Here is a 12,236-nt window from a genome sequence, read left to right on the forward strand (position 1 = left end):
CTGATAAGACAAACTCCACCTCCAGATCTATGTGAATCACATCGTTTCGGATGAAGCTTGTAGTATCAACGATGTTCCTCAAAACTTTGTTCTGGAACCGTTGAGTAACATTCACATTGCTCTTGCTGGCACAGCCTCACAGCTGTATTGCATACATCCATATGGGTGTCAGGGTCTGCTTGTGTTTGAATGAGATGACGATATCCTTTACTAGCCAGAGTTAGGTCTTGTTCGCCTCTGTACCACACCCATCATTCAAATTTAGTTTGATCATTGATGTAAGGTTATGTCAAGTAGCTTTTCTACAAGACAAACCGTCTGAAATAGAATTATTGTATCTTGTATCAATACCACAAAATCTCAAAAGATTTTTACTAGTAGTTCTGTGAACAGTAGACCTCACGCAGTATTCTCATCCACAAGTACCTGATTGAAACTATAGACCTTATGGAGATACAGCGATAGACTGGCTTCTCCACACATCTGTGTAATCACTTGTCAGCTGATTTATGATCAATAATTCTATAGTCTGATTTTTACTCTAATACCTATTGGCGTATGAAGGAGGCTCCATTTTCCTTTTATATTATCCTTGAAATGCAAAATTACCAAAAACCTTGCATATACGTCGACGCACAATTGAAAAAGGAACATACCTGTCAAATTTCATGAAAATCTATTACCGCGTTTCGCCGTAAATGCGCAACATATAAACATTCAAACATTTAAACATTAAGAGAAATGCCAAACCGTCGACTTGAATCTTAGACCTCACTTCGCTCGGTCAATAATTATTTTTATCATCTATCGTTGCTAAAATTGATGCTCTAATGAGACTTAGGCTTGTGCATGGATAGAATATAATATAATATGATGCATGAGAAAGATAATGATGAGAGATGGATGAACTTTAGTTTCAGGAATATTCTGAACGACTGTGGAGTGAATTTCAAGAATATAAATTGGAGTTAATTTGACTGACCATGAGTGGTCACCCTTTCAATAGGAGTACCAAGTGCAAGTCGCACATAAAATATTTGAAAATCTGATTTGATCTGATCTGATCATAATAGCTTGAGCACGCCATGCTATACACATCTACAAAATATATTTTGAACAGGTTTCTTCCACATTTTTAATTGACTTTTAATCGAGGAAACATTGTAGATGTAATAACTATGGATTAGTATAGAAATAAAGCATTGAAGATGCAAGTAACACAATTACTTTTCATTTTCTACAATGATAGGTTCAAGATGCTAATAGCTGAGAATTGCTCTATGCAAGATGGTATTAGACCATTTTAATTTCAATTATCAACATTGTGATGAATTCTGCGTGTATCTTAAATTTTGAATATCTCAAGTTATCAAAGTACTGAAGCAATAATTTCAGTAGAGAATTTAAATGCCATAACTGCACATTTTCATGAAATTTGAAAGAATATTCATATAAGAATAGATTTAAATATGAGATTGCATCTAATTGAGTATGGAATGATACCCTTCTTGGATCAAGCAATTCTCTTATACAATAATAAGTTAATAAAAAGCATCTTTTACATAAGAAGGAAAATCATTAGACAATAACTCTGTCCTTACAAAATTAACAATCAACAGAGCATTGAACAGTTGTAACATGAATTGAGTAATCTATAGGTTAAGCATAGAATATGCATGTAACTCAGTTTCTTTTCATTATCTTTTCTATATTAAAAACACAATTTTTACATTCATTTAGTATTTTTCTCATCATTTTCATTCTTTAGTATTTTTTTTTTTCAATTTTTTAGTAATTTTTCATTTTATTTTTTTTATTTGTAATTTTTTCCAGTAAATCTTTTTTTATTTCATTCTATTTTTTTTTTTTTCATTTGTAGTTTTTTCTAGTAAATCTTTTTCATCTTTTTTTATTTCATTCTATTTTTTTTATTTTTTAGTAATTTTTCATTTTATTTTTTTTATTTGTAATTTTTTCCAGTAAATCTTTTCTTCTAAATCTTTCTTTTATTTTTCCATTGGATTTGACAATAGCTTGAAGATGCTATGTAGTTGAATTGCTCCATGCAAAAGGGGCATTAGACCATTTTTTCCAATTATCAACATTCTGTGATTTCTATGTGTAAACTTTAAATTTTGAATAGCTCAAGTGACCAAAAAGCACTGAAGGAATAATTTCAGTAGATAATTTATATGCCATAATTGCATATTTATATGAAATTTAGAAGAACATTATTATCAAAATAGTGTTTAAACATAAGATTGCAACTATTAGATGGTCTGATACACTTCTTGCATGAAACAATTCAATCATCTAATACAATAATAAGTTAATAAGAAGCATCTCTTACAAGTAAAATTGGTAGGTAAATCAATACAAAATGACTACCTTTACAAGATTAACAATCAAAAGTCTAATAGAGAAGCATGAAAGATGCATGTCACCCAGTGACTGTTTCTATAATTTATCTATTAAATACAAAAAGTAAGCATTGAAGATGTATGTGAATGTAACACATTTACATTTTTAATTCTTTTACAAGTAAAAATTAAATTCAATAGTGGCAACTTTGAAGATGTGTATAGCATAGCAAGCTCAGGTTTAACTGAACTAGATAGAGATGTCTATTTTCTGTTGATAGAGAAATACATACAACTGGCAAACAGATTCCAAAGAGAGAAAACTCTAGGATTGCAAAAATGAGAGGGATCAAGTGCTTTATGAGAGCTGCTGCAAGCATTCGGTACTGCTTTTGGATGGGTGACCGCTTCAAAAATGTTTTCATTCAAGTATTCCTTGCGAATATTGTGATTATATTATCCACCAAATATCGTGAATATTATTAATCCACCAAAAACTCGGTGATTTGTAAACTATCAAAAATGAAGGCTCATTCATCTCTCAACATCATCCTTAAGATTGACTAGCCCAATGACCAAGACACAAAAGACGTATCTCAGAAGAGTCGGCACGCCACGACAGAAGAGGAAGCTCTCCGATTGGCTGATTCTTGATACCTCAAATCAATTAGCCAATCGGAGAGCTTCCTGTCCTGTCGAGCCATGCCGACTCGTCTGAAAAACGCCTCATGTGTCTCGGCCCTAAAGGTGGCATGTGGATCTCGGCAGTAACTTCTATAATACAGCGTGATTTAAAAAGAATACCACAACTTTGAAAATCTGTATTTAATCAAGGAAACATAATAGAAACTTGGGTTATAAATCAAAATGAAGAGTATTAAAATAAATTTTCCTCACTAAAAACAAGTTCACAAATGTTCAATGTGACCCCCTCCAGACACTCAAGTGATATCAATACGATACTCTAACTCGTTGCACACCCACAGTAGCATATCGGGCGTAACAGTTTGTATAGCTGCTGTTATTTCTTGTTTGAGCTCCTCAATGTTAGCTGGTAGAGGAGGTCGATACACTTCATCTTTAACGTACCCCCATAGAAAAAAATCGCAGGGGTGAGGTGAGGGCTTGTTGGAGGCCAGTGATGAAGTGCTCTGTCTCGAGCTGCTTGGCGGCGATCCATTGCTTCGGATAGTTTTCATTCAAATAGGCACGGACAGATGAGTGAGTGTCAATGGAGTAGTGCTCCATCCTGCTGGAATATGCAACTAAAAAAACTTTAGAGCTTCCTCGAATCGATGACGGATAGTGCTCCACTCTCCGTTTATTCTTTGCAGAGATCAATTTTCAAAGTTGTGGTATTCTTTTTGAATCACGGTGTATAGCTTTCTATATTTATATTCGAGCCATGCCGACTCGTCTGAAAAACGCCTCATGTGTCTCGGCCCTAAAGGTGGCATGTGGATCTCGGCAGTAACTTCTATAATACAGCGTGATTCAAAAAGAATACCACAACTTTGAAAATCTGTATTTAATCAAGGAAACATAATAGAAACTTGGGTTATAAATCAAAATGAAGAGTATTAAAATAAATTTTCCTCACTAGAAAACAAGTTCACAAATGTTCAATGTGACCCCCTCCAGACACTCGAGTGATATCAATACGATACTCTAACTCGTTGCACACCCACAGTAGCATATCGGGCGTAACAGTTTGTATAGCTGCTGTTATTTCTTGTTTGAGCTCCTCAATGTTAGCTGGTAGAGGAGGTCGATACACTTCATCTTTAACGTACCCCCATAGAAAAAAATCGCAGGGGTGAGGTGAGGGCTTATTGGAGGCCAGTGATGAAGTGCTCTGTCTCGAGCTGCTTGGCGGCGATCCATTGCTTCGGATAGTTTTCATTCAAATAGGCACGGACAGATGAGTGAGTGTCAATGGAGTAGTGCTCCATCCTGCTGGAATATGCAACTAAAAAAACTTTAGAGCTTCCTCGAATCGATGACGGATAGTGCTCCACTCTCCGTTTATTCTTTGCAGAGATCAATTTTCAAAGTTGTGGTATTCTTTTTGAATCACGGTGTATAGCTTTCTATATTTATATTCGAGCCATGCCGACTCGTCTGAAAAACGCCTCATGTGTCTCGGCCCTAAAGGTGGCATGTGGATCTCGGCAGTAACTTCTATAATACAGCGTGATTTAAAAAGAATACCACAACTTTGAAAATCTGTATTTAATCAAGGAAACATAATAGAAACTTGGGTTATAAATCAAAATGAAGAGTATTAAAATAAATTTTCCTCACTAGAAAACAAGTTCACAAATGTTCAATGTGACCCCCTCCAGACACTCGAGTGATATCAATACGATACTCTAACTCGTTGCACACCCACAGTAGCATATCGGGCGTAACAGTTTGTATAGCTGCTGTTATTTCTTGTTTGAGCTCCTCAATGTTAGCTGGTAGAGGAGGTCGATACACTTCATCTTTAACGTACCCCCATAGAAAAAAATCGCAGGGGTGAGGTGAGGGCTTATTGGAGGCCAGTGATGAAGTGCTCTGTCTCGAGCTGCTTGGCGGCGATCCATTGCTTCGGATAGTTTTCATTCAAATAGGCACGGACAGATGAGTGAGTGTCAATGGAGTAGTGCTCCATCCTGCTGGAATATGCAACTAAAAAAACTTTAGAGCTTCCTCGAATCGATGACGGATAGTGCTCCACTCTCCGTTTATTCTTTGCAGAGATCAATTTTCAAAGTTGTGGTATTCTTTTTGAATCACGGTGTATAGCTTTCTATATTTATATTCTATAGCTATTTTATATATTCAATCTTTTCAATACTACAGCTTTTTAGTATAAATACTAATGAGCAATTTTTTCTATCCTAACATACTACTTGATAAATGAAACCGCGAATTTCTCATTAGAAGCTCTTACTGTTTTTGTTGAATTAATAAGTACACCTATTGACTGCACTAAAAGTTAGATTTCACGCAATCACTGCTCTGCTCTTTCACTGGACACTACTTGAACAAGCACTACACTAGTTCCAACGGTTTCCTCCTTTTGGATTCCTAGCAGCTGGATCGCCCCTCTTGCCTCTCCGCACCCTCTAGACATCAGGTCAACAGGCAGGTCCCCACGAAAATCGCTGTTCCTGGCATACTAAGGAGAATCCACATTGTTCCTCAGCACCTTGTTTTGGAATCGTTGTATGACATTGATGTTGCTGTCTTTGGTACACCCCCAAATTTGTAAACCATACATCCATACTGGCTTCAATATCTGAGTACTTTGTTTCGGATTGGAAAGTTGGAGTATCTTCCGCTCAGCCAATAAAGCTTCTTTTCAAGATCTCTCTTCTCGGCATGAGCCTTCAGCGAAGCTTCACGTACAAGGTCATACCCAGATACTTTGCATCGTTAGCAACTTGGTTGTACCATATGCCATTTTTTGAAAACTTGGAGCTATTTTTAAAATTCAACTATTTTTTGACAATTTAACACTGTTAGGAACTCACTAAAACACAATATTTTCTTAGAGAAGATTGCATACGGTATTTTGTTTTATTACAGTGCTGTATTTGGCTTCATTGCCAGCGTATCATGTTCCCTGGCAGTCTTCTTACTTTTAGACAAGTAAGACAAAAAGTAAGCGATAGACTATGCCCAAGATTCTAGAATAGGCAAGAGATCTGCATGGATACAGTCAATTACTTCCGAAACAAACAGTCAACACGTTCAGAATCAACTGAATTCGTACTGATAAAATTGTAGCAAGCATGAGCGGCTCATGCCTGTTTGGACAGAGTATAAATATAATTATATTTATACTATTGCAGTCTCGGAGTATCAGAATGATATAAATTATTGTGTCACATAAAGCTCAATTGTACGGTATTATTCTATAGAATAGGTGCCACCTTGTTCCTGTAGCTGCGCAGCTATTAAAGAAAAAGTTGTGTTTCAGACAATAATTTCAGTCAAATGATAAGAATTCGATTACTAACCTCATGAATATGTGCAACTCCATCCTCTACATCACATTTGCCAGTTTCACAGGTTCCACTAATATTTGAAGATCCAACAATTCCACTAGTTTTCATAACCTGAAAAAAAAGAAAATATAATCAATGCTCATGTATGCAAATGGAAAAGTTTGAATGCCTATTTCAATTTAATGGATTCAGGTTCCCAGATTTTCAATAATGTTTGTGAAAAACCCCTTCCTCACAATATACTCACAATTCAAAAAACTTGCCACAAAAATAATAAAGTTATTCAAAAGGAGACATGATGACACTCTTCATCAATAAAAAACCTTCAAACTTAAGTTGCTAGGTAGGACTAAATGATTTCATTCAAAGTACCAACTGATTTTAAGTTGAACATTTTGGGGCGAAACTTTACTTTACCACCCCAGTTAGTTGGTGGAAAATTTCTGGTTGCAATCGATTTGGGATATTAGTTTGATGATGGAATTATAAAAATTTGCGACACTCATCTGTAGTTATAGTCCAGTCAATATAGACATAAAAAAGGGGGTGTGCTTGCAATTTATATTGTAGTTCTGATTTTTTAAATATATTATTTGGGTACATAAGAGAAGTCCAGGACCAATTTCTAGATGCAAAATATCCTTGTGCTAGATACAGAGTGGCCCAAAAACCTCGTATTTTCGGCTCATTTTCCAGTTTTCAGCTTGGCAGATTTCTGCCAAATCTCGTAATCGGACAGAAAAATTTGTTCTCGCCTTTTTTCTAGATTATGAAGTTCTGAATAAAATGAGATCATTCGGAACTCTCTATCTCTGATGAGTACTGAGTTATGATTTTTCAAAAATAAGTGAAATTAGAAGAAAAAATCAATTTTGATGAATTTTAGTTCCTGATCAACAATATCTTCCGATTGTTACCATTTAGATGTATAATTCAAAATCCCTCTGGGCGTATTTTTGTGCTCTAAAATCTGAGATCAGGTTGAGCGCTCTATCTCATATAGATTTCCATGTACACCTGACAACAATGCTCCTTGTATTGGGAAAAACACCTAATTTTCAGCTTCACTCATCATCACCAACTACATAGTCTTCACATTGATATTTCGCACAATGACATAAGTTTATAAGATTATGTTCTATGAGAATCACCCGTTAGATGCACTTCATTTCAGTATTTCCTAGTGGAGAGGCGCGCTTAATGTCACCTCAAGCATCAAAATTTCAAACACTTATAACTTCTGACACAATGCTCAGATTTCATCGTGCTACACTTCATTCTTCTCGGCTCGTCAAGGCGGTCCAAAATCATGCATCATAAGTCCGGCGTTGATTTGAATGCTCCCGACTAAATCCTGCATAGCTAGCGCGCACGCGGATTCCGCTAGACTCTAATAAAGGATGGCCACTAACGATAGGACATGCATGATGAACATGTGTGTACACACATGTCGTCATACAATTAAAAAAAAAAGATTGGGGAAGAATAATTTAAAAAAAACAAAGTGAAAAAGGGTAGCTTACCTCTTTGAACCCCCCTGTTGGTTGGGGGAGCTTTGAGTCGAACATCGTACTCATGAATGTGTTGAAAACCAGAATTCACCCACAGTATCCCTGCTTGACATAGGTGGCGACTAAAAGGGAACCCAAGGCAACTCCATAGGTTGCCTTGCCTTCAAACCCCATGCCTTCATGGATCTGCCCCATTAGGGCAGTTTCGGAGGGACAAAAAGAAAAACCCAAGAGACCAGAGATGGGTGAATCTCCAGCAACAAATGTGGGTCAAGAGGCTGACCAGGTGCCCTAGACGCAATTTGGCGACCCCTCCTTCAGCGGAAGGACCTACAAAAAAGCCAGGAGTGGAAGCCTCACGTAGGTCACGAGTTTTTGGGTGGAGAGGCCAAAACTCACCACTGCTCAAAGAAGGGCGGCCATTCAGGCCAGGCAACACTTCTTGGGAGAGGTGAGGCTTTTGACCTGCAGAGTTTTGAAGGGGCAAAAAGAAAAACCCAAGAGACCAGAGATGGGTGAAACTCCAGGTACAAATGTGGATCAAGAGGCTGCGTCAAGGGTGGCCGGGCGCTCTAGAGGCAGCTTAGCCACCCCTTCCTCAGTGGAAGGACCTTCGACGAAGGCCAGGAGTGGAACTCATGTAGGTCGCGAGGACTAATCAGTCTGAAGAGACTGCCAAGCATATCACACTGGATTGCGACAAGCAACCAGGTGATGAATGGGATGTTAGCATAGGGGAAAACTCCTGGTTCTTGTAAAGGACACAGGTATTGGTTTGCCTAACTAATATACTACTTGGGAACACAATAAGCTTCGGTTGACGTGTGGGGTTATTTGAACCTTTGGATCCTTGAATCCTTCCCTTCAAAAATCATAATCATCATACCTGTTTAAGAATTTCAGTCCTGCTTCCACATATTGGTCGAGTCGCTGGCCCAGCCTGGTAAGCTTGGCTGCGTTGGTCCATGGCTGCGTCCACACTGCGTGCCCAATCTAGGCCAGCGGTAGCCAGCGACATATCCATGATAGAAATTGAAAATATCAACTGGAATGAATACGATAAAAATCAATAACAAAATATCACAAAGCTGATTAATAGTAGCAATTAGGCCTATAGCAAGTCAATCACTCAGAAAAAACAGCAAATGAGACAACAAAGCAGGAAACAGAATGCATTAATAGAGAAGTGTGGATGAGTGGTTTGCCAGCACTGGCCTTGGTTGGGCTGGCCTCCGCTCGTAAAAAATCGGAGCGATAGCCAACGAAGGCCAGCGCTGGCAAACCAGCCATCCACACATTGGCCGACGCTGGCCCACGTTGGGCCAATATGTAGGTGCACCATAATAATATAACATTGAATCAATCAATCAATCATCAACAGATAATCATGTTGGCACCTTCTTCCAGGAGTAGCATTGGACAGACAGACTGAGCTGGAATACCAATAATCCACTATATTGTCTCCACCTGGACATCAGAAATAAATAGATGAGAACAAAATATGAAATTAAAACATAATAAAAAATAGAAACGAATACAAATTAAAATAGAATATGAAACAAAAATAAATACGAGGAATAATAATAGAGTAAGAAAAAAATATTTGAAAACAAGAAAGAGGATTAATTGACTATTAATTTTAAAAATTTACTTGCGAAAGCTGAACTAACTACACTCACTAGAGTTTTGTAATGTCTGATAAAATAATGTCCCTTGAAGTTTTAATATTTTTTTTATAGTCAACTTTTAACCACGAATTAAATAGTAAACAAAATGGAAGCTTGTAGTATCAACGATGTTCCTCAAAACTTTGTTCTGGAACCGTTGAGTAACATTCACATTGCTCTTGCTGGCACAGCCCCACAGCTGTATTCCATACATCCATATGGGTGTCAGGATCTGCTTGTGTTTGAATGAGATGACGATATCCTTTACTAGCCAGAGTTAGGTCTTGTTCGCCTCTGTACCACACCCATCATTCAAATTTAGTTTGATCATTGATGTAAGGTTATGTCAAGTAGCTTTTCTACAAGACAAACCGTCTGAAATAGAATTATTTTATCTTGTATCAATACCACAGAATCTCAAAAGATTTTTACTAGTAGTTCTGTGAACAGTAGACCTCACGCAGTATTCTCATCCACAAGTTAGTACCTGATTGAAACTATAGAACTTATGGAGATACAGCTATAGACTGGCTTCTCCACAAATCTGTGTAATCAGTTGTCAGCTGATTTATGATAAATAATTCTATAGTCTGATTTTTACTCTAACATTGGCGTATGAAGGAGGCTCCTTTTTCCTTTTATATTATCCTTGAAATGCAAAATTTCTAAAAACGATGTATAGACGTCGACGCGCAATTAAAAAAGGAACATACCTGTCAAATTTCATGAAAAACTATTACCGCGTTTCGCCGTAAATGCACAACATATAAACATTTAAACATTAAGAGAAATGCCAAACCGTCGACTTGAATCTTAGACCTCACTTCGCTCAGTCAATAATTAGTTTTATCGTCTATCGTTGCTGAAATTGATGCTCTAATGAGACTTAGGCTTGTGCATGGATAGAATACAATATAATATGATGCATAAGAGAGATAATGATGAGAAATGGATGAACTTTAGTTTCAGGAATATTCTGAACGACTGTGGAGTGAATTTCAAGAATATAAATTGGAGTTAATTTGACTGACCATGAGTGGTCACCCTTTCAATAGGAGTAACAAGTGCAAGTCTCAAATAAAATATTTGAAAATCTGATTTGATGTGATCTGATCATAATAGCTAGAGCACGCCATGGTATACACATCTACGAAATATATTTTGAACAGGTTTCTTCCACATTTTTAATTGACTTTTAATTGAGGAAGCATTGGAAATGTAATAACTATGGATTAGTGCAGAAATGAAGCATAGAAGATGCAAGTAATAGCTTACAATTACTTTCCATTTTCTACAATGATAGGTTCAAGATGCTAATAGTTGAGAATTGCTCTATGCAAGATGGTATAAGACCATTTTAATTTCAATTATCAACATTTTTATGATTTTTATGAGTGTATCTTAATTTTGAATATCTCAAGTTACCAAAGTACTGAAGGAATAATTTCAGTAGATAATTAAAATGCCATAACTGCATATTTTCATGAAATTTGGAAGAATATTCATATCAGAAAAATTTTAATATGAGATTGCATCTAATTGAGTATGGAATGATACCCTTCTTGGATCAAGCAATTCTCTTATACAATAATATGTTAATGGAAAGCATCTTTTACATAAGAAGAAGAAGGAAAATCATTAGACAATAATTCTGTCCTTACAAAATTAACAATCAATAGATCATTGAACAGTTGTAACATGAATTGAGTAATCTATAGGTTAAGCATAGAATATGCATGTAACACAGTTTCTTTTCATTATCTTTTCTATATTAAAAACACAATTTTTACATTCATTAGTATTTTTCTCATCATTTCTATTTCCATTTTCATTTTTTAGTATTTTTTTTTTAATTTATTCTATCTTTTTCATTTTTTAGTATTTTTTTTATTTTATTTTTTATTTGTAATTTTTTCTAGTAAATCTTTTTTTCTTTTTTCTTTTATTCTATTTTTTGTAATTTTTTATTTCATTTTTTTATTTGTATTTTTTTCTAGTAAATCTTTTTTTGTATTTTTTTATTCTATTATATTTTTTGAAAATTTTTATTTTTTTTTGTTATTTGTAATTTTTTCTAGTAAATCTTTTTAACTTTTTTTGTAAATCTTTCTTTTATTTTTCCATTGGATTTGACAATAGCTTAAAGATGCTATGTAGTTGAATTGCTCCATGCAAAAGGGGCATTAGACCATTTTTATCCAATTATCAACATTCTGTGATTTCTATGTGTAAACTTTAAATTTTGAATAGCTCAAGTGACCAAGAAGTACTGAAGGAATAATTTTAGTAGATAATTTATATGCCATAATTGCATATTTATATGGAATTTAGAAGAACATTATTATCAAAATAGTGTTTAAACATAAGATTGCAACTATTAGATGGTCTGATACACTTCTTGCATGAAACAATTCAATCATCTAATACAATAATAAGTTGATAAGAAGCATCTCTACAAGTAAAAATGGTAGGTAAATCAATACAAAATGACTACCTTTACAAGATTAACAATCAAAAGTCTAATAGAGCATGAAAGATGCATGTCATCCAGTGACTATAATTTCTGTAATTTCTATAAGTTTGGTATTAAATACAAAATGTACGCATTGAAGATGTGTGTGAATGTAGCACATTTACATTTTTAATTCTTTTACGAGTGAAAATTATATTCAATAGTGGCAACTTTGTAGATGTGTATAG

The 12,236-nt window shown here is 35.5% G+C and overlaps 1 protein-coding gene across 4 annotated transcripts in view; it reads right to left on the reverse strand.

Annotated features, from left to right (window-relative positions):
* The window catches only part of LOC120350757, a 34,432-nt gene that overhangs the window by 16,578 nt on the left and 5,618 nt on the right, over nt 1-12,236 (reverse strand). For 2 of the 4 annotated variants that reach the window (XM_039425471.1, XM_039425474.1), the window contains exons 2-3: nt 8,756-8,914; nt 6,371-6,469 (exon numbers count right to left, since the gene is read on the reverse strand). In XM_039425471.1, the coding sequence (XP_039281405.1) occupies nt 6,371-6,469; nt 8,756-8,914 (258 nt within the window). Of the gene's footprint in view, nt 1-6,370; nt 6,470-8,755; nt 8,915-9,266; nt 9,640-12,236 lie in introns of those variants that run through there. The other 2 variants (XM_039425472.1, XM_039425473.1) reach the window with 2 other exon arrangements.

This window comes from Nilaparvata lugens, chromosome 4, assembly GCF_014356525.2.
Source record: "Nilaparvata lugens isolate BPH chromosome 4, ASM1435652v1, whole genome shotgun sequence".
Taxonomy (NCBI): domain Eukaryota; kingdom Metazoa; phylum Arthropoda; class Insecta; order Hemiptera; family Delphacidae; genus Nilaparvata; species Nilaparvata lugens.